This window comes from Poecilia mexicana, unplaced genomic scaffold (assembly GCF_051168715.1).
Source record: "Poecilia mexicana isolate PSO_F unplaced genomic scaffold, ASM5116871v1 scaffold_7, whole genome shotgun sequence".
Taxonomy (NCBI): Eukaryota; Metazoa; Chordata; class Actinopteri; order Cyprinodontiformes; family Poeciliidae; genus Poecilia; species Poecilia mexicana.
The window spans coordinates 17,152,819-17,175,973 of NW_028263376.1; the positions used below are offsets into that span (position 1 = coordinate 17,152,819).

Genomic DNA, 23,155 nt, shown 5'->3' on the forward strand with positions numbered 1-23,155 from the left:
AGGCTCAGCTCAACCCAGGCAACATTCACACTGCGCTGTGTTCCCTTTGAACTACTTCCCCGAAACATGCATTACAAACAGGGAAACCCTTTCTCCAATGCACACAGGACTCTATTGAATGCGGAAGGGGGGGAACCCCTTGGATATATGAGCATATGGAGAAAACTGTGTCGGCCTCCTCATGTAAAGCGTCTGGACTTCCCCACAGCTTGAAAATTGGGACCAATGGGATGCTTACAAAGTCTTAACTTAAGTATCTAAAATTAAGGCCTTGAAATGTCTTAAATTTATTGGAAAAACAGCAAGTTAGCCTTAAAACATTAATGACAGGTCTTAAATTTTGTTGTGGCAGAACTAATTAATGTTATATATTCTATGTTTTTTTCTTATGGGACTTTTGCACTGACATCTCCACTCACTGATGATGAAAGAAGATGTCACACATGGCATAAGGCCATGCGAGAAGACATACAGCCTTCTCGCATGGCCTTATGCCTTCTCATAAGGCATATGGCCTGCTCACATGTCCATATGCCATGTGAAAAACCATAAAACTACTGCCAAGTGCCACACATTGACCCCAGAAATTTTAGGTTTGGTTCCCCCTGGCCCCATCTTTTTTTTTTTTTTACATTGCTTGTGATAAAGGTCTTAAATTTTATTCGTAATGGTCCTAAAGAAATCTTAAATTTGAGATTTAATGTCATTTGAGACCATGAAGATGATTCTCTTAAATTTATCAATATAAAATTAAGGCCTTAAAATGTCTTAAATTCATTGAAAAACAATAAGTTGGCCTTAAAAACATCAATCAGAGGTCTTAAATTTTGCTTGTGGTAGGACTAATTACTGTAATATATTCTGTTTTTTCTTACAAGACTTTTGCTCTGAAATCTTCACTCACTGCGTTCTGTGACTCAAAGCTGTTAAGGCTAACAGTAACAAGATGCTAATGGAAGACGGCTCTATGACATGTGAAAAGCACAAAGCTACTGCCAAGTGCCACAAAATGATCCCAGAAATGTTAGTTTTAGTCCCCTTCATACATCTCTTGTGATATAGGTCTTAAATTTTATTCACATGGTCCTAAAAAATCTTAAATTTGAGTAGGTGAAACCTCCATAAACCCTGAAAATAATATATTTATCCCAAAAGAAGATTAAATGATTTAATGTCATCTAACAGCATGAAGAGGACTCTGTTAAATTTATTAATATAAAATAAAGACCTTAAAATGTCTTAAATTGATTGAAAAACAATAAGTTGGCCTTAAATATGTTAATCGCCGGTCTTAAATTTGTTGTGGCATTACTATTTAATCTCATTCCATGTAGTTTTCATTTTCCTTGCAGGATTTTACTGCTACACAAACTGAGATGTGCACAGACATCTTCACTGCATTACGATGATTTAAAGTGGTAACAACCATAAGTAGCTAATAACTAGCTGCTAATCAGCTAGCTAGCTTTTTTACATCCATTATGGGTAAGTAGAAATTTATTTATCTGCAGTTGACTGGACGACATTCGTTCTTGCCATTGGCTCACTTCTGTTGCCAAACGGTTCGATTTATTTATTTGCAGTTTTCTTTTGTACATTTCTGTTCTCCTACAGGTCTTAAAATCCATTCATAATAGTCTTAAAAAGTCTCAAATTTGAGTTTGTGAAACTTGTAGAAACCCTGGACCAAGTGGATTCTACAAAATCCTGTCCTGTGTTTAGAGCTGGCAGGTTTCTAAGATGATACCCACTTTACTTTTTTCTGTATATCACAGTAAAATATTTATTGAAGGCATGTAAATGCATGCTGGATTGAGTAGAAAAAACTGGTTTATAATTATGGCAAATAAACTCAGCTTTACACAGTTGCAGCCAGTGCAAAAAGAAAAAGAAAAATGGTGAACAAACATCACAAAATAAAACCAGCGCATTTTTAACCTTCAAAAACACGAGCAACGGATCTAGTTTTAGTATGAGAAACATTTTGATGAAACAGTGCATTCAGTTTCTCCAGGCGTTCAGGGTACTCCTCAGTTTTTATCTTCATCTCCTCAAACTGTTACTCAGAAAACAGTTCAGCAGGAGCAGAACAACTATAAGTCCAGTTTTTGTGGATAAAGTCCTGGTTTTAGGGTGCGTCAGTATTTGTTGATGCCAAATATCCGTACTCCGTGAAGCTGCGGCAGCTTTGGGATTAGGACGGTCATCAGGGAGCATGTGTTGATTAAAAAATGCGTTGCATCGTATTTCGTGTAGAAACTGGCAAGAATGTGCCTGCAAAGGGAAACACGGGTCAGAATTAACTCGAATGCAACGAAATATACAAAAATATTCATACCCCTTGAACTTTTCCACATTTTGTCACTGTACTAAAACTCATTCAGTTTATTTTAGTGAGTTTTTGTAGCGCATTGTTGTGAATTAGAAGGAAAATTATGGATCATAAGTAAATAAGTAGGTAAAATGTATTTATACAGCATCTATCACAGACAAAATGACAAAATGCTTAAAAAAGACAAACAATCAAGAATATAAAAACTGACATAAAAGGTTAATAAAAAGCCTGTTTGTATAACAATGTCTTTAGGTGCTTCTTTATAAAATGATGTTAGTAAAGGATGAAGTTTGTGGTTCGAACCTAAAGGAAACAGAGAGGTGAATACGTTTGCATGTCAGGAAGCTGGGATTAGAATAAAAATCTAAAAAATAAAAAAAAAATCCTGATCTCAATCAGTCTTATTTAAAATCAGCAGCTTAATTTAATTTCCAAAAAGAAGTCCAGTTATTCTTTCATGATAAATTTTGCTGGACGATAAATTGTCTCAGTTATTACGATAAATTACTATATTTTTGTTTTGAGATCAATTTGCAAGAAGACATTCTCAAAGACCAAGAGGCTTTTAATTTCTAAGAAACATTTGGAAGATAATTTAAATATCCAAAACAAACAAAACAACAGAAACAACAAATCAAATAAATTATGAAGTCTGTAAACGCAATTGACCTTAAAAAAAAAAGGATAGTTGAGTCCAAAACACCAGACTGGAGAGTTTTGTCATTCAGTTTTGATAGAAATAGAGAAAAGAAAAAAGCAATAAATCATTCAAATGAAAATTTAGCATTTGTTTTAATTAACTTTGTCACATTGATTTATTGCGACAGACATCTGTATCATCATTGCTTTAAGAAATAAAACCGTTATTGTCTCCCCTGATACTCAGAGACCTACACAGTTTTACATGCATGCTTTGAAGAGCCTGCTGAATGTTCTGCTGATGCTACAGCGACAGTCAAAGTCTTGATGACATCCTGTTTGCGCCCAGCGGCTGGCTGGCTGTGACGTAGAGTCGGCTGATTTGCATCGAGCAGGTAACTCAGCACACGTGTGGGGGAGAATGTCAAAGCCAGGTGTGAACACAAACCGACAGCTGCCCACATGTGATGGCTGACCCAAACTGGGAACATTACACCAACACCTGATGCGTTACAAGGTGCATTCCCCTGTGTGTCTGGTGACTTCATGAATCCACTTTAAATTACACTTTTTTTCTTGTACATTCGATGCAACCAAGTGTGTTTGATCGGTCATCTGCTGCCTGTTCCTCACAAAATGCACAGAATTTAAGGTTAAAAACAGCAGGTTGCTTTTTTAGAAAAACATAAAAGAGGAGGATATACAAATGAATTAATAAGAGGAAAAGAAGAAAAAGGAAAAGGAAATGCATTTTTATATTTTTGTCACGGATTACGGAAGCGTTTCACTGCCAGAGATTTGATATAAATTCAGGTGCCGTTTCTCATTCAAATGAGAAAACTTTCTCAATTAAACAACAAACTTTAATTGAGAAAGTTTTACGTCTCGTTAAACGCGATTAAAATACTTGTTATAACTACATTTATCTCAGTATGAGTAAAATATGTTCTCTTTTAAATAAGAGAACAGTAAAACAGTTACACCTCTCGCGGTTTTGCCGCAATAAGCCAGAGTTTCCCTCACTGTAAGCCTGGCGGGCCACCAGACTTAACTTTGTTTATTTATTAGTTGTTTTTTTTAATGATTGCCTTTTTTAAAGACTTTATAGTTTGTGTTTAGGTGTTATTCTTCCAGTCTTCCAAAAATGCATAACTATCAAATTATATTTTAAAATGTCCTGTCAACTTTAAACATTGTTTAACTCAAAAACACGGCGGGTGGCTGGATGACTGCCGTAGCGCCCTGAGCACCCGGCTTAGCAGGTTTTCTTGGGGAAACCCTGTAAGCAATTAACTAAACACATGATCAATTAAAATAAGCTCTATAATTCCCATTTTGATCATTAATATTTTTTTTACAGATAATCAATTTTACTTGTGGTTTTGGTTTGTGGTTTTTATTTCCATTTTTTGCTTGTTGTGTTTTATTTTGGAGATTTAAAATTCCTTCCAGTTCCAGTTTATTGGTCTTTGAGAGCTTCCATTATTATGCCATTATCAATATATTACTTGAAAATTGTTTCAAAACCACATTATTGTTTATTGCAAAAATTTCTGGGTCAATTCATCGCCCAGTAAAATTTGTTCCTGACAGGCCAAGTGGACTAACTTAAAGTCATAATCTGTAATCGTATTTCTATAGCTACATGAAGTGCATCACAATCCCAACTAACTGCACACTCAAACTAATTCCTCTACAGAAGCTGCAATCAATACTAAAGGCCGTTACTATAAGTTGTGCTTTCTTTTCATGAGCTCTCCTGGCTTTGTTATGATGTTGTGACGATGCTGTTGGTTCCCTTTAAAACTGATCCGAAAATGGCAGCATCCATTACTACTTCCGTAAACTGTGCGCCGCTGTGTGACGTTCTTCCCCTGTGCATGTGGGTCACTTTGGGGTTGTAAACCGTTCACACAGAAGTCTGACTGCGGTCGAGTTTAATTAGTATGAACCACTAAAATATACAGATTTCAGCAAATCAAGACCTGCTGTGTGACTGAAAACATGCAGCATACTGGCTGTGGAACGAGACTTGCTCACCCTGGTTTAGATTACCGATGCATGATAACTATCAGCCTATATCAATTATTGTAATGATCGTCAACTAATTTATTCATCGATTAATCATTAACCGGTGTATAGAGACTCAAAAAAGGTAATTTGCTGAAAGAACGACAAACTCCGAGCAGATAATAAAAAAAACTGTGAAAATAAAAATCTAATAAAAGTCTAATTATTAAATCGATGAATCCGAAACACAGATCATGTTGATGTTAGAAGTACTTCTTGAAAGACTTGAATCTGTAAAGTATTACGCAAAGGCTGTGGATTAATGAAACGATTAATCAGATTAATCGTGATTAATGAATTATTGAAATAATCGCCAACTGATTTAGTAATCAATTAAGCATTAACTGGAGTATTTGCTGAAAAAAACAATATACTTAAATGAATAAATGAGGCAAAAGTTTCTAAAAATATAAACATTTTGCATTTAAGATTTAAAAAAATGTGTCTGTAAATATGTTCTACCCAAAACTGGAATAGTTTTAAGTTCACTTGGTAAAAAAAAATCAGTAATTTCAAAAATTAATCAACAAATTAGCACTAAACTGTATTGAGGTAACATGTTGATGTTTGAGGAGTTTTTTTTAGCTGTTGCTACAAATTTTCAGATATTCTGTTATTGCATTTTAGGCAATAAAATGTTTATTTTCCCATTTAAAAAAGGAACTGAATATTAAAATATTTTATTTTAATATTGTACAAAAAGGGTTAGGTAGTTAAATGAAAACTCTGCCAAATCTGCCAATTTTGTACCTGATTAAACACCAGAATAATCGATTACTAAAGTTATTGCTGGCTGCAGCCCTAATTTTAATGTTGGTAAAATCCTCTCTCTGCTGTTTTTTTCTGTTACTCATCTACTGTCCAAGCTTCTTTAGGGCCCTGCTTTCCCCTTCTGGTTTTCCCCCAAAATTGTTCCCAGAATTTCAGAATTTTCCCAAGTTTAATTTAATCTCAACATCCCCATCAGTTAGCACACTGGCAGCCCTTTGTTGGGATACGTCCATTCAAGGAAACAATTAATAAAATAACCGACGGATTTGATTGGGTCGTCAAAATGAAAGTGAAATTGTGTCTGGCACAAAAAACAAATTTTTGCATTTTACCGGTAAGAGATACTCACAGAACAATTGGTGAGATGGTGAGAAACTTGCGTGAAGAAGTGAATTGGACGCCGTAGTCCATCTGTTCCCAGTGCGTGAGCAGACGTGCTTTGCCCTGGTCTGGAGTTTCGAAGGGAGTGCCCTTCACTGTGTGCAGGAACAGGTACATCGCCTGGAGAAAGGAGCACAGGAGCCGTCTGTCACCCATCACAAACACATTTATTTCGAAACAGAAGCTCAGTTTGACTCCAAAGGGGGAAGAAAACTGTATTCGTTTAATTAAACGTTGAAAAGCTGAGGAATTTCAATGTTATTAGCCTGAGAGTTTCTGTACATTTGGAGAGCCTAACTCAATCAGGAGCCAAAACTTTAAACATGCTGCAAATGCAATCGACTGTCCACCATCTCTACATGTGAATAACTCAATGCAATCTGCTGTTTCCTTTGAGAAAAACTTTAGCTGCACTTAATTTAAAGGGGTTTGCATAAGACTGACATGACATAACAGTCAGAAACATGAAGGAGTCTTTATGAATGTTTACAACTGTTGTCATGAAGTGTCACTCACTATTAATGCAGAGTTGCACTAAAAGTTGCATTAAAAGTCCATTATTTGGTCAATAATTACCATTTTAATGCAAAGTTTTATTAAAATTAGCATTAAAAGTCCATTAAAAGAGTCAACTCTGCATTAATAGTGTCATTATTTACCGAATGACACGTCATGACAAGTCACCAAAACTTTTTAATTAATTTGAATAATAGTCTCAATTTGACTACATTGTTTGGTAACTAGCACCAAACTGAAATATATGTAACTGATTTGAAATTATAGTGATTACAATATAAAGTATGATTTTTAAAAAAAAACTTTTTTTAAACTTTTTTTTTCATAACACCATAAATATGTTTCCTGAAAAAAATTCCCATTTGATATAAGATGTGATTTATATCACTAAGCTGCACACAGTAACTGCATTTAATTACTTTTTTAAAAACTTACTGATATTTATTTATTGATGCCTTCGGAGAAAAAAGTAAAAATAACTTTTCCAATAATGCTGTCAGTTTTTGTTTGTTATTAACACTGATTGAAATTTAGCGAGACGACAATGCCGGAATTTTTTATAATAAAAAAATGTGTATGATACATTTCCTACTGGAAATCTGTCTGATTAAACTGATTTTTAAATAAAATACCTCAAGACAACATTTTGCTGGACCATAAATTGTCCCAGAAATTATTGTAATAAACAATAATATTGTCTTGAGACCTTTTTCAACTAGTAAAATAATAATAATAATTAAAAAATTAATGCAAGTACACTCAAAGTACTTGCTGTGCTTAAACCAACATACTTTAATATTCATTAAATGTGCATAAACTGTCCTTGAGCATCTACAAGCAACTTCTAAAAGCCAGAAAATTTACAGAAAACTTTACAAAAGACTCAAATAAAACATTTCTCGTGTTAATTCTTTCATTTAAATTTAAAGTTATTACAGGGAAGTTGCTCCATAGACCGTTTTTGGGGAAAAAACATGAAGGGCCAAATTCCAAAAAAACTTTTCAGCAGTTGTTACTCGAATCATGTGACAATATTTATTTGTATTCGTGTTTGTAGCAGCGAGGGGGGTTGCTGGTTCACCGCCACGTGCTGGCATGTGGTCTGAATGAGTGTGAAATAACAGAAGCGAGAGGGAAACACCTGAAATAAAGGCTGGCTGGAAAAACAAAAGGCAACCGAGAAAATATAAACGTAAACAAATCCGTCAAGATCTACGGTAAATATAAGCTATGCCTAGAAAAATTATTCAGTTTCATTTTTTGTCATGCAACAAAATAGAAGCTAACTGGAAGAAACTGTTGCATAAATATCAACATCTGGACAAATAAAAAATAGAAAGAAAAAAAAACCAAACCTAGTAGCAAGAGTTCACTTGTATTTACACAAAATATGCCATCAAAACTTGCAGGTAAAACTGTAAAATTAGCTGATTCTTCAAAGTATTGACTGACACAAACTAAATACAAATGCACACCACACTTTTCAGATTTTATTTGTAAAGGATTTTGAAAACCCAGAAGCTTTCTTCTACAAACCCCCCAAAAAACACATTGAAGTTTGTGGTTGTAACACGACAAAATGTAAAAAGTTCAGCATAGCAATAGCATGTTGTGAAAGAAGCTGAAGTAAGGAAGGGAACAATGATTTTCACACAATAATCTATCAACAGATCAAATAATTTCTATCCTGTGTTCAGGTGTCAGACTGACCAGGTTGTGGATGACGTTGGTGAGCGTCCAGACGAGCGGCACCGAGAAGAAAGGAATGCTGAGCAGAACAATGTGCAGAACCACCGTCAGTAACAGATAGGTGAGCCATATTCCCCTGCTGTTCATCACCCGCGTGTTGGGGTTCACCTCACTGTGAGCTACGCCAACATTCATCTACAATGGAAACAAAATAAAATTTAAAAAACATGTCGTAGTGCTTTAGATTTGTCTCTCTGCAGTCAGTCTAGTCATCAAGCGAAGTGGAATTGGCCATAGGATATGTTTTTTATAACTTTTTCAAATTCTTTAAGGTATCAAGCTTAAAAAAAATAAAATTAATGTTCTGTTCTGTAACTAAGAGATTTCTTAGTTACCAAAAGAAATCTCTTAGTTACAGTACAGAACATTAATTTTATAATAAACAATTAGGATTTTGCAACAACCTAGCAAATATGCAGAAAACTTGTTCATTTCAGTTCAGATTGGGTTACTTTTATTTACATTTTTGTTTATTCTTACAAAAGCCATTTGCACGTTGCAAATCATTCAGTCCTATGCAATCTAATTGAGTCCATTTATTGTCTTCCCCTCATCAGAATAGGCCTGAAACGTTTAAATGTGATGAATCCATTATTTAAATATTTGTCATGTGTAATAAAACACAAATGTGACGGGTTTCTTTTTGACGTGAACTGATAAAATAAAATGTTATCAATGGAATCTGTGTTAAACATTCTGAAAAGCCAATAAATGTATGTAAAATATTAGTTTTAGGGTGTGTGTTTTTTTTACAGCGGGTACGACCCCGCCCGGTTAAATTGTTCTCGGTGCTAAAAACACGCGCCTCCAAATAACCAAAGCTAACATACTTAGCCGCAGTTTTCATCCGCTAACCACTAACCAGGCAGGTACAAACCACTGTAAATGAATCCGTACTTTCAATTATTATAATTTCTTAACTATTCAAACCGTAGCTGTACTTTTTAAACTTTGAACCGTTATGACATAAACGGATACAACATTCGTCAGCTAACATCCACAGGTTTTTCCAGCTGTTTCATCAAACTTATGTTAAGCGTAAACAGCTGCGGCCTACTTTATATTCACTCTGAGTAAGGTTACGCTATGAGTTATTCTAATAATCCGGGCTGCATTTGGAAGGTTAAAACGTTACTTTAGACCGAAGCTAAGCTAACTTTACCTTCCTGTGTTGTCGTAGGTCACCAGGAAACTTCTATTTTTTTTTTTTCTTCTTCTTCTTCTTCATTAACCCCGCCCTCGTCTGGTCGGGACTGGATCCTCTGGCTGCAGCGGTGAGAAGTGCTGCACTGTCCAGCCTGCACAGTTCCTGAAAGGCGTCCGATCAGCAGGTGAAGAATGTAGAAATACATCGTTACAACTGATGTAACTAATCCAGGACATATTTCCGAGTGGGAGCAAAAAATACTTTTACTTCATCGTAAATTCCCAAAGACACACAAGGCGTTTGTGCGTGGTGCTGCTTTCAGGGACCTCAAAATCTGAACACATTTTGTGTTCGTATTCTAACTCTAAATATATAAAATACATAATAATTGTATAAGTAAGCTAGTTTATTACGGTCTCCCATTGCATTTAACAGTAAAACATACTTCTAAGCTCTTTAAGGCGATTAAATCAAAATACAACAGTGCAATGTCACAAATAACCGTTTTCATTATATTGTGAAATTTATGTCCTTAAGATATTTGTCACATTAAAATTACATATACATTGGATTTTATTTGGATTTAATGCAGGGTCCCGAAGTCCAGTTCTCAAAAGAATAAAAAGAAGTAGAAATGTATTTTATTGTCCCTCAGCAGGAAAGTTCAATTGACAAGCAAGCCAGAGCATTTACACAAAAATAAAAATATAAAAAAATAGAAGAAGCCTGTCATAATAAGTAATAAATTTATTAATCTCAGAATAAATTAAAATGAGCTTGATAATTTCCATTTGATTAATTGTTTTTTTGTTTCTCTTTCTAGCAAATACGGGATGGAAACTACCCCTTTCTTTAAATTGCAGTTGTATTTACATAGACTTTAGTATCCATTTTATTTGTTCTTTTGGTTGTCCTGATTATTTATTTTTGGATATTTAAAATGTCTTCCAGTTCCAGTGTTAAATGTTTGTGAGAAATTGAAGTTTATAGATCTTTGAGACGGTGTACTTGCATTATTATGCCAATACTCTTAAAACAACATTATTATTGTTTATTGAAATAACTTCTGGAACTAAATTTGTTATCAGACCTAAATGGAAGTAATGATATTTTACTGCACAGTAATTTCAAGAAAAAGTGTGCAGTTATTAAAAATAACACATCACAATTCAAAGAAACGTACAACTATGATAATTTAAAATGATGCACAACATGTGCATGTTTATTTGTGCATAAAAAACAACAACATACTATTTACGAGAAGTGGAAAAAGCTCTACAAACAACCAGGATGTTATTTGAAATCAGAAAAACTGTACGAATGTAAACACTTGTTGAGTTGAGTAATCAAAGGACGGTTGCAAGAGATAGCAGACGTGAAAAAAAATTGTTTTGCATTTCCTAAAAAAAGTGCTGATGTGACAATAAAACAAAACCTTTTTCAGTCAGAATTTAAGCAGCAGTCCTACCCCTAACTGCAGCAAAGCTCCTTAATATAAAACTCTGTACAAATAATCAGAAAGAAATGAAAATGTGAAGACTGTAATTGTTGTATTTCTGCATCCTGAAAACTGTAGATCTGTTTTTCACTAACAGGAACACAATAAAGCATGAACTCAGCCTTCAGTAAACAATAAAGTTTCATGCAATGCCAGAATAATGCTGAGAAGACTATTTCACCTGGTGATATCATACAACAGCTGATTTCCCCTTCGATTTTATGAAAGCAGAAATAGAACAACATAGGAAACATAGAAAACAACAATGTGGGCTTCATTCCACAAAATGAAACAAAGACAACAAAGAAGGCAATAACAAAGGAACAGCGTTTCTTTCTCGGCAAAGGAAGAATCTACTTGAAACAAAGAAGAAAACATACAATTACTGACACAATGAGGAAATAATTTCTCGTAACATGTAAAACAAATGATGTAATGTAGGAACTAACTGCAATGATCAGTTGTTTACAGCGCTGCTGACTCCTGCATTTTTACAATTATTTAATTTGATGCAGCTTATTAATACAGAAACCATTGTCTGAATGCAATTTAAAAGAAAAACTCAGCCAGTTCATTTCCGATTTCCAATCCACTCCAACCTTATAATTTATTGACACACAGTTCAACGTAATCCTAAATATAAATGTAGTTTCTATCTCCAGTCATTGATTTTGCAGCTATTCCTCCTGCATATGGGGATTGTGGAAAGGAATGAATCCACTTAAAAAGGAAGGAAAAAAATACAAACTTTTACGAGCAGTAATGAAATTGTTTCCCAGTAGAGCATAATAATAAAACATATAAGTTAATAAGGAAGTGTCATGAGTGATCAAATAATGTAATGTGGGAACTAATTGTTGTGATCTCTTGCTTACATCTGCAGGAACTCCAGAAACACAGGCTTGCTGACTCTTGCATTTTTATATTTATTCAATTTAACAAAAGCTGTTATTGATATAACCCCTAACTCTGTGAGCTGCCATCTGCCGTTACAGACCGGGGTTTTATTAAATAAACTGATGCATCTTATTTTCCTTTCAAATAGCACTTTATGAACTTTAATGCATTGGATGAACACATTTTTTATTTTTTATAAAAGCTGCGCAGGAGCTTTGCAGTAAGAACGTCAATGTTCTCCCTGTTGTCTCTGAGTACCCCAGCTTCCTCCCACGGTCTCTCCAAATTACTCTGAGGTGTGTGTGTTTGTGTGTGTGTGGCTGTTTGTTTCTTTGCAGACATATACATACAATGCACAGATGTAAGTTTTGAATATCCATGTATAGAAATAGTATTTTCATGCAAGTTGGAAACCCCAGCAACTTGTAAATGTACATATACATTTTAATTCAACCTGATTGGATTTAGAAACTAAGACTACACTGCAAAAACACTGAATCTTCCAGTCAGAAAAAAACATGCTGACAACATTAAAAAGTTATTTTAAAACTGAATATGTCATATATAAGAATAATTTTTGTTTTTTCAGGGAGACACAGGATTTGTTCATTCAAATTTGGTTTCTTGAAATCAATGATCTTTGCAGTTCTTATGTCACATTTATTCACTGGAAAAACACAGAATCTTACCAAATGTTTTATCTTTTCTTTTAGTGCAGATATCTTGCTACAATTGAAATAAGACATAAATAATTTAGAAATAACTTTTCAGCAAGATATAGGAGCTTGTTTTAAGTCAGTAATTCCTTGATATTGATTAAATAAATACTGGTTCTGTTAGCAGATTATTTAATTTATAACAAGACATTTTTCCATGTTATACGTGAACTAATCTGTCAGTGGAACTAGCACTTTTTTAATCAATATTAAGGAATTATTGACTAAAAACAAGCAAGCTCCTAAATCTTGCTGAAAAGTTACTGGTCAGTTACATCTTATTTCAAGCGTACTATGATATCTGCACTAGAAAGTAGACCAAAAATACTTGGCAATATTTTGTGTTTTTGCAGTGTATTTGCAGATTTCTCATCTGGAGAAACGTCTGGATTACACTCAGGACGTTTCTCTATGTCTGTGAAACTTCATTGTGCAAAATAAGCTCTGGTTTGATCCATTTCAGTTCTTCACATTTCAAATATTCATCCATTCATTCTTGTTCTATTCAAACATGATCAGCAGTTTGCAGCATGAGGACTAGCATAACCTCTGTTGCACCTTTTGATGAAAACAGCCTTGATGACCGTATTTTATCTTTGACAGAACCCGACTTCCTTCTTTTCTCTCAGCACAAATAAAACTGTCCTCATCTGACCAGAAAACATGTTTCTGTGTGATGAGCTCATGCAAACCAAGCTTCTGTTTCTTTGAACCCAGCTGCAATTCTGTGCAGAATTAAAATAAGACTTCCTCCTGGCATGATGCAGTGTACTTTTTGGAGACAGACAGTGTTTAGTAACTGTAGTTTGCTGTTGTCATTACAGTAGGATAAACATTTGTCACATTCTGCAAAACAATGTCACATTTTTGGCCTTGGTCTGTCCTCACTGGGAACTCCCCAGCCTCCATATTTAAGAAACTTTATTGTAACTTAAAACTGCTAAAAGATACTTAGAAATGTATGTAAATCAGAAACTTTGCACCAAGGATCAATGTCAAAATAATTGATTTGGTGATAAAAGCAGTTGCTTTTGAGATTTGTGAGTGGCTTTTTTTCTGCATTAGAGTTCTTCCAGGCAGGAAAATCTTAAAAAGTTAACCTATTTCAGCAAATACATCCAGAAAGGGAAACATATCTCACATATGCATAGAGAAATATATTTCAACCACGTGTTTCTGTTTATTTCGAGGTTGTTTAGGCCTCCAAAGCTGTTTTACTGCAGCTTTTTTTTATTTCTGGACTAGACAAGTGATGCAAACCCAATAAAAAAACTAAATTAATTCAGAAATATTACTCAGAAATATACGTAGTCGTTACCATCCTCCTCCAGAATAGGAAGCACTAGTGGGTCTTTGCAAAAGAACCTGGCTGGTCACAAAGTGCAGATTAATAAAAAATTGAGTGGAAGGAACAAGTGTTGTAAAAGATAAATATACACAAAAAGGTGTCGACATCCTTAAAATGGCTTAAATTTATATTTAAAAATGTAAGTTGAGCTTAAGTACGTTTAACTTAAGTCTTAAATTTTGTTAATATCATGTATTCTATGTAGTTTTTTTTCTCCCCTGACTTTTCTGTCAGGAAAATGTTTGAGTTGCACCCAGACGCTAACTATCTGCTAATACACAAACCCTGGCTAGCTTAGTTTGTACAATTAAAATACAAATCAAAGTTATCAAGAAAACACCACCAGTTATAATTTATAAAAATGAAACTCTAGCACTGGTTGAAAGAGAAGCAGTTTTGTAACCATTTATGTCTTCCTATGCTTATTTCTGTCTGTTAATTAGTTTTTTCTTGTGTAAATGTTCTTTTGTTGATGTTTTTAATTCTTTTATTAGAACTATGTGTACTGTGTTCTCTCCTGTGAATTTTATAGTGAGGTGTTTTGTTTTTTGTCCTTGCTTGTCTTAGAACAAAGGATGACATTTAGCTATTGTGCTAATTTGTGCATATTTACACTGCCATGAGTTGTGGTAATATTGATAAATGTGAACTGTCCTAATCAGATCAATTAAATTGAAATACCTGCAATGTTGCTCAGTGGTCCAAAATCTTCTTGTTTGAATATTAACGTCCCAGACTCTGGAGAAACACACCGTCCATGTTGATGAGGTCAAGATTGAAGTTTCCACAGTGACCATGAAGTTCATGCTTCATTCTGCTGACAAGCTTTATGGAGACGCTGACTTCATTTATCAGCAGGACTTGGCACCTGCCCACTCCACCAAAGGTGCCAATACCTGTTTTTTATCAGCGCTTGAACGTGGTGACGTCAACCCAATGGAAACACTGGAGTATGGTCAAGAGGAAGAGGAGAGGCGGATGAGAAAAACGCTGCTATTAAAGCAATTTCGGCTTCATTAATTCCTCAAGTTGATCACTTCCACATTCATAAATGTTAACCTTTTCTCTTCACTGTCTTTCCATGAAGGTGACCTATTATGCTTCCTTGAACAGTTTTACAAAACATATTCATCAAATTTTTGCAAAATCATCCTTAGATGATGAGACTTCACTCTGCTCAGTTCTGCCTATTGTGAGCTCCTTTCAGAATCTGCTGTTTTATGGCGTCTTGTCACTTTAAATCCAAATAATACACTGCTGGCCACGTCCTCTCCCCACCCCCAACACTAGGTGAAAATGGCTGCAAACAGATGCTCAACTATACAACCGTACATCTTTGAAAAGCATAAGTGCAGCCTCCTGCACAACCAACAAGAATGCAGCAAGTGGTCTCTAGATGGTAAGTCAACAACAAAATGTTTGTCTTTTCCAGCAGCCATTGTACAGCACATACAGCAGTAAAACCAGTTGACCAAATGTGCTGCAGCTCCACTTGGGTTGCTTGCAGCTCCACTTGGGTTACTAGGTAACAGGCATCGCCTGCTGATTGGTGACGTTACACTGTGGAGGCTTTTGAAACGGCCCATTTTTATGACACAAAAAAAACATTACCTTATTGCCAAAAACGTCAGGGTGGGTGTTTTTTTTTAAGTGCTTGGACCATTATACAGTGCAAAAAGCGGTAAAATCAGTTGACCAAATGTGCTGCAGATCTTTGGGTTGCTAGGTAGCAAGGATGGGCTTCATTCAGGTTTCTAGGTAACCACACTGTGTTTGTCCTGGCTTAATAAGAAGGTTTTTGAAACGGCTCAATGTTTTTTGACAATAAACATTGGTTTATTGTCAAAAAACAGCTGGACGTGTGTTTTTTTTTTTTTTTAACGCGTTTGGGCTTTTTTAGAAACACTAGAAACCCAAATGGAAGCACAAAATACATTGGACATATGGCACAATGTGGATTTTGCACCATATGTCCCCTTTAAATCAGACAAACTTTCTCCATAAGCTTCTTGCAGCAGTTTACTGAACTTTTGGTCCAATCGTCTTCATCGATTTGCAAAACCTGCATTTCAGTTGGTTCAACTTGTACAGTTTATATGCAAAGTGTATTTTATGGCACGGATTTTATTGTTATTAAAAAAACAAACATTTATTTTCGAAGGCAGCATGAGTGAGGGAAGATATAACTTTAATTTGGTAACATCATATTCAAATTTCCAGTTTGTCACTGTTTAAATTGGCGTAGACAAAAATGACATTATAACTCCTGACTCTCTAATTATATCACCCGTCCACAAGATGCACATAAAATTAGTTTATTACAGACACCTGCACTTTATGCCTGTTAAATAAGCTTTTGTGACACTAATGTTTGCTCAGTCAGTGCAGGAATTAAATATTGAAATAAAACGTTGCTGCTTCCAGTACATCGGGCTTTTTCTTGTCAGTGACGATGACTGCCGGCGTTTCTCTGTGACGTCGTAAAAAGGATTTGTTTTCCTGCCCTGATTAGACTGGCAGACACACAAAATAATGTCCAAAGGACTCAGATCAGAACTAAAAGGACAATTTTAGACTTGTAATTTCTGATTCAAAGATAATCAGTTTAAAATGCCCCACTTTGTTTGGAAGGAGGCTGCTTGTTTCTGCCAAAAGTGATAAAACCAGTCGGATTTTCTTAGCAATGTCATTTCCACACTGGAACTCGTTGATTTGTGCAGCTATTTTCCATTAAATTAAATAAATCATGGTTCAGAAATAACTCTTTGTATTTACAGAGGTTACGTCTGTCTGATATTAAAATGTGTCTGATGATCTGAATCAGAGGAGCAATACTTTTTTACAGTTCTGCATTTGCATAAATGTCCCCAAGCAAACGACACCACATCCTGTTTTCACCTCCGTCCACCAGGTTTACTTCAGTTTGATACTTTGACCGCTCTAATTGACTAACCTGGTGGAGTTCAATTAAATTTGTTTGGGGTTTTTTGGTTTGGTTGAGGTTGAATCCATCCCAGAAGCCTAATTTTAACCTCCTTTAACTTTTCCAAATAAACAGGATGTGTGTTTATGTGTGTTTGACAGTGAAACCCAAACCGTCGTCTTCAGATAACAGGAAGTTGGAAGATGATGAAGAACAACCTCAGAGCTGCAAAGCCTCAAGTCAATGGAAAATACTGAAACACCAATGAAGTTCAACAAACAGAGATAAATAAACTTTATGGTCTGTCCCAAAGATTATAGGAAGGTTAACAGGTCTCCATGTTGGAAACACAAACATTCAGATAACAAAAAACAAAAACAATACAGTTAATAAGAAAACAAGACAATCCCATCAGTGCAACTTTCAGGAAATAAATTAAAAAGACACTACTTATGGAAATATGCAGCTTAGTAATATATAATATATATTCAGCTCTGGTAAAAACTAAGAGCCCACAGCACTGAACCCGACTGAAAACCTCCTGTTATTCCACCAAATACTGATCTCTGAGTTAAAACATCAGTTTTGTTGTTTCTAAATGAACATGAACTTGTTTTCTTTGCTTTATTTGAGGTGTGAAAGCTCTGCATCTTTTTCGTTATTTTGTCCATTTCTCATTTTTGGAAAATAAATACTAAATGTTTGCTTGTAACTTCGGAGACATATTGTCAGTAGTTCATAGAATAAAAGAACAATGTTAATTTTACTCAAACATAAATTTATAAAAAGTAAAATTAGAGAAACTGATCATTTTAAATTGTCTCTTAATTATTTTCCAGAGCTGTACACAAGTATACATAAACAAATAATACACTTATTTCTTTATTCATTATTTATTTCTTTATTTTGTATTCCACATCACTGCCATGAACTAACTCTGTTATGCAACATAACTCATTTTGATAAAATGAACAGATTTCTGCTGCCTGAATGGGTGGATTTATGACTTAAATATATTATTTTATTCCTCTATTTTTATCAATTTGTTCTTCGTTTTATTTTTATTTCATTCACTGTCATAAATATGAATAGTTTATGTAACAACGAAAATAAATCATGAATGAAAAGGAGCAGAGAGAAATATAAACTTATAAAAAAATTAGCTGCTTAGCTCAGAAAACTATTGCAGACATAAAATAAACAACAATGCCATATTGTTTCATTAACTTTTTCACATTTCTTTTAAATGAAGACAATTAGATTGTTTTATCTCAATGCCGTGTGGATTTAAAGAGATTATTCGGACCCTTCTGCAGTACCTCCTTGGCCCTCTTATGGATCGCGCCCCCCATGTTGAAGACCTCTGGGTTTGATCTGATTCATATGAAAAACAAGTGGACAAATGTGGATTCTGTACCGGAAAACTGTGTTAAGAAGCGTTTAATGGCAGCATATTCGAAACAAATCCAGGTTAAATTCAACCTTGTGCCATAACATCTTGTTTTTGATTATCACTGAAGTGAAAGTCAATAGTAAACAGAATATAGCATAAATAGGAGTTGTGAAATTTCTCCCTTCGTCTTGTTATTCTGGCTCAATCAAGTCATTTTCTTCCAGTGAGTCAAAGGAGAAAATACGAGTTTGTTGTCTGAAACAGCAAACGTAGGAGTTTTTTTTTTTTTTTTCAACATCCTAAGTTTCTGTGGGTTGGAATATGAGGGTGGCATGAATTAATGAGTCTCCCAGGGAAGATACTTCCTTGTTGAGGCGTTTTGTGGTTCTACAATGAGCTCACACTTCCTCTTCCCCTTTGAACGTGACACCTTCCTTTTCTCTGGCTTTGAACTACAAATGTTTTAATATTGCATAATGTCTCTCTGAGTCGGAGGAAGTATGCAGGAAGTTCTGGATCTCCAAAGAGTAGGAGGAATGTTTTAGGAAAGCACAGCTTCCTTCTTGTGCTGGCATGTTGTTTAGACTCATTCATTAAATATTTTTATTAAAAAAAAAGGGAGTTCCACAGTCCAGGTAAATTCAAACATTTCCTTTGTGAGTTAATATTTTTCTTCAGAAAGGATACATCATGCAAAAAAACCACAGAGATTTTTGTTTTTCATTATAAAATTTTTTATTCGTCATAAAAACGCACCAAATGGACACCAAAACAAGCCAAATTGGATTTTATAGATAACAAATAAATAAAATAAATATAATGTGAATAAATACATCAGACAACAATTCCATAGGAAATACAATCTTCCATGCAATCATGCAGGAACAGAAGTGAAAACACTGTTCTAGTCTGATTACCAGGGACAGAAAACCGCGTTGATCTGTGTGATCATACAATCAGCAGCTGCAAACACTGACATGCTCAGGCTTAGGAGCATCTGTGAGCGGATCCCTCTGAGTGCTGAGCCGGATCACCCGCAGCAAACACCCTGGCGGTCAGGATGGAGAAGGAGAACAGCCTCTCCAAGGTGTACTGGCACACAAGCGCCTCTTTCCAGCGCCCCTCAACAGGCTGATGCTCGGCTTTCTTCCCGTGGTGCTCCTTTTGGAAACACAAAGCAATCAGAATATAAATACGTGTTGTGTTGGGGGGTGTTTTTCCCACGCAGCATCACAGGTTGTAGATGAAGCTTACCTTCTCAAGCTTCCCTCCCAGCGACCTCACGCATTTCCCCATGTCTCTGTGCAGCTTCTTCAGCGCTGGATTCACGGTGCTGGTGAACTCAGAGCAGCTTTCAAATGCAGAAATCCTCTCCACTGCAGAGGCGTAGCTGGCCAGGACTCCGAGGATCTTCTCAACGCATGCCTGAAGAGGAACAGCGCAAAAATGCGTCCTATATTACAATCTAATGTAATAAAATTCCCATCACTGCTGTTTTTTTCCCCCTTTTAAATACTTAATTATTAATGTTTAAATTACCGTAGAGTGTTGCTTGAGGCTCGCAGGGTCGCACATGTCATTCGACTCAAGCCAGGCGATGGAGTTGGAGTAACGTGCAAAATCAGTTGAGCCGTTTCGTGCCTGCAGAAGAGACACGCAATTAATAAATAGTGCAACTATTAGGAATAAATGCAAAAATCAAAGGGAAAATGTTCAAAAACATTAAAGACAACGTTTTTCTTAACTTAAAGTTAAAGAACACTTATTTAAAGTAGTACTGACCTTTGTTGAAGCGATTCTGGCATATTGATTAAGATCCTGGGAGCTCATCCGGACTTCTGCGCAGGCGTCGTGATGCCGGGCAGGAGCTGCTGATGTTGAGATTAGAAACACGAAAAGACCAGCGAGCGAGGCGAGACAGGAAGACATGCTGAAGTTATCTCTCTAGTTGTTCCCCTTGTAGAAGGTGAATTGTTTGTTTTGGTGTCTGATGAATGTGTTTGAATTTCATGCCTTTTATCTGAGTGTGTGGCCACACACCTCTGGAGGTGTGGCCACAGCTGGATTTTCCTCACTTCAGGTGAGGTACGTAACTTGAACAAGGACGCTGAGCGGCTGTGTTAGTAATAAAACTGGTTCATTTACAAATAAAGATTAAATAAAAATCCCCCGACTTTTTAAAACTGAAGATGTGTCAGAGTCAATAAAACCACTGAATTACAACAGAAGAAGAAGATTACTTTTTAACAATTTCAAAAACAAGCAGCAAATATCAATGTCATTAAAATTAAAATACATGAAACAAAAACCTCAAACTTACCTTGTAATATATATCTATCTATCTATCTATCTATCTATCTATCTATCTATCTATCTATCTATCTATCTATCTATCTATCTATCTATCTATCTATCTATCTATCTATCTATCTATCTATCTATCTATCTATCTATCTATCTATCTATCTATCTATCTATCTATCTATCTATCTATCTATCTATCTATCTATCTATCTATCTATCTATCTATCTATCTATCGTCTGTCTGTAGTGCTACTTCAACATATTTTTACTCAAGTAAAACTAAAAAGTAACTAAAAGTATTTGGTAAAAACGTTTTTGAGTAACTGATAAAAACATCAATTAATCACTAAACGGGCCAAAATATAAAGAATTTTGGTATTTTAAAGATCAAAATGAAAATAATTCATGTAAATAACGTAACTACAAAATAACACGATCAGACAAAAGAAACATTTCTTTTCAACTAAAAATGAGTGAAACTTTAACAGAAACTGTAAGTCTGTGTTTGCTGAATCTTTGGTGAAGTTACTCACAGTGGGTCGAGTATCCAGAAACTTTACTCAAGTAAAAGTGAAAAAGTAAATTTTTCCAATAAAATTACTGAAGTAAATGTAACTATCTCACTAATGAGCTTCATCAGTAAGAGTAATTATCTCATCCTGTCTGGATGGAGGAAGTGAGAATAATCTTTAGTTACCTTTTTGGATCATAATCCCACAGACAAACTTTCCAGCTCTGCCCTCTTCTCTACCAGAGAAAACGTGCTGTTTTATTTCTGCTGAGAAAGTGGATGATGAGGAAAGGAATCAAAAGACATCACACTTCCTTCATTTTTCCCATGTGTGTGATGATAATGACTGGTGATGATGAGGTCTGACTAATTAAGTGGACAAGTTGAGCAACTGGCGATGACTAAAAGTGTTGTTCTGCATGGGGGAAGACCTCTTATGTCATCTGTTTGTTTGTTTGAAATCCTATAGCAGGTAAAGAGGTTTCAGTGGTTTCAAACTTCTTTCAGGTCAGATTACCAAAGAATTATATAATAAAGTTAAAAGCACTTGGAATATACTGTTTTCCTGGGAAAATTTTTAAATTCTTGTCCATTTTGTAAAGGGACGAAAATCTAGACCTTTAATTCACTCTGTAGTCTGTATTTAAACCACAAGCAACAAAAATATTTTTCAATAACAAAATATTTTTAGATCAAAATTATTTGATACAATTTTTTCATATCAAATATAATATTACTAATAAAAAGTAACTCCTTTCTGCAGAGGTTTTACTCTGATTTGCCTCATTTTAGATTTAATTATTTATAACACAATATTTACTCTTGTACTTTTTATTTGCTTGTGTAATAAAACTAAACCAATAAGCAAATAAACAGGTGTCTAAACTTAGCTATAGATAACATGTGTAGCAATCAGTGGAGCATTGTTTGATTAATAATAGTCCTGACCTCCAGGGAGGGTTAAAAGTAGAGCCGCTGGTAGAGCGTTGCCATGGAGACGGAAATGTGGGCTAATAATAATCAAAATAAATCTAATAATAAAACTGACATAATTCATCTGACTAATATTTCAGGATTTAATAACACAGAGCATGGAAGAGAAATATAAATATGTAAATTAGTATAACATCAGTTCATAATTTCCAACAAGTTGCTGTTTGAATCTTCCAGACAAAACATTTTTGGCATTGTGACGTCATTATTCACCCCTGTCCTGACATAGAACCGTAAATTACGTCATGAACCACCATCGATTTTGTGAGATTAAATTTCCTCATCATATTACTTTTCCACAAAGATGTTTTAAGGTCACTATATTACCAACACCTGTCTGGCACCTGGGGGTTTTATTCGCTTTGAGTAAACAAACCCTTCTGATATGACCATAATGATTGCTCAGAAATGACCTGTGTACGTCTTGTAAAAAAAAATTAAAAAAATACACAGATGTGTGTTTTCTTTTGTGGCAGTGATAATTTTAGCTCTTACACACAGCCTACTCAGAGCTAAAATTGTAAAGGGGAAAAAATTAAATTAAAAAAGTTACTTTTAATGAGCACTGTGATGATCAATCCAGAGTTAAAAGTATAAAGGAGATTAATCGGTCACCACTCTTCAGTCTTCAAACTCTATTAAATATTTTCAAACCAAACTAAAAGAGGAGTTTTTATACAATAGATATTAACTAAATGTTAATCAGAGTTTGAAGTCATTTATATTGTAATTTCTACTTGTCTTAGGGAGCTTTCGGTTAATTTTCTGGAATTAGTTTTCATCATTTTATTGATTGATGTATTTTTCTTTACACTTTTTAAAATTATGTTGTAAGGAAATAAAATAGAAATAAGTATTGATTTGATCATTTAATATTAACAAATGTATTAATTTTATTATTTATTTTAAAAATGTTTGTTTGTTTCTTTCTTTTTCCTCTCCAATTTTTTTCTTTCTCTCTATT

The 23,155-nt window shown here is 34.8% G+C and overlaps 2 protein-coding genes and 2 long non-coding RNA genes across 4 annotated transcripts; 2 read left to right on the forward strand and 2 right to left on the reverse strand.

Moving 5' to 3' along the window:
• Positions 1 to 315: 315 nt before the first annotated feature.
• Positions 316 to 1,163, forward strand: LOC148158405 (uncharacterized). The gene is made up of 3 exons (XR_015763791.1): positions 316 to 453; positions 507 to 593; positions 1,029 to 1,163. It is a non-coding gene; the product is annotated as an uncharacterized LOC148158405 (long non-coding RNA).
• Positions 1,164 to 1,529: 366 nt separating this feature from the next.
• ormdl2 (ORMDL sphingolipid biosynthesis regulator 2) lies at positions 1,530 to 9,725 on the reverse strand. The gene is made up of 4 exons (XM_014985561.2): positions 9,624 to 9,725; positions 8,423 to 8,596; positions 6,165 to 6,316; positions 1,530 to 2,274 (listed from the first exon to the last, which is right to left on the reverse strand). Exons 2-4 carry the CDS (start codon positions 8,594 to 8,596, stop codon positions 2,139 to 2,141), a joined length of 462 nt encoding a protein of 153 aa, XP_014841047.1. The 5' UTR covers positions 9,624 to 9,725; the 3' UTR covers positions 1,530 to 2,138.
• Positions 9,649 to 11,463, forward strand: LOC148158406 (uncharacterized). The gene is made up of 2 exons (XR_015763792.1): positions 9,649 to 9,792; positions 10,432 to 11,463. It is a non-coding gene; the product is annotated as an uncharacterized LOC148158406 (long non-coding RNA).
• Positions 11,464 to 17,929: 6,466 nt separating this feature from the next.
• Positions 17,930 to 20,354, reverse strand: LOC148158407 (uncharacterized). The gene is made up of 4 exons (XM_088007574.1): positions 20,166 to 20,354; positions 19,923 to 20,024; positions 19,638 to 19,808; positions 17,930 to 19,544 (listed from the first exon to the last, which is right to left on the reverse strand). Exons 1-4 carry the CDS (start codon positions 20,310 to 20,312, stop codon positions 19,371 to 19,373), a joined length of 594 nt encoding a protein of 197 aa, XP_087863700.1. The 5' UTR covers positions 20,313 to 20,354; the 3' UTR covers positions 17,930 to 19,370.
• Positions 20,355 to 23,155: the final 2,801 nt, after the last annotated feature.

Bases quoted from the DNA above. Each gene is read 5' to 3' on its own strand.
- ormdl2 (XM_014985561.2), bottom strand. From the start codon at position 8,596: ATGAATGTTGGCGTAGCTCACAGTGAGGTGAACCCCAACACGCGGGTG. The intron at 6,317-8,422 runs GTCAGTCTGACA...TCCTTTCTCCAG, and splicing joins CCAACGTCATCCACAACCTG to GCGATGTACCTGTTCCTGCA. The intron at 2,275-6,164 runs GTGAGTATCTCT...TTCCCTTTGCAG, and splicing joins ACCATCTCACCAATTGTTCT to GCACATTCTTGCCAGTTTCT.
- LOC148158407 (XM_088007574.1), bottom strand. From the start codon at position 20,312: ATGTCTTCCTGTCTCGCCTCGCTCGCTGGTCTTTTCGTGTTTCTAATC. The intron at 20,025-20,165 runs GTCAGTACTACT...TCTCTTCTGCAG, and splicing joins CCAGAATCGCTTCAACAAAG to GCACGAAACGGCTCAACTGA. The intron at 19,809-19,922 runs GTAATTTAAACA...GTTCCTCTTCAG, and splicing joins GCCTCAAGCAACACTCTACG to GCATGCGTTGAGAAGATCCT.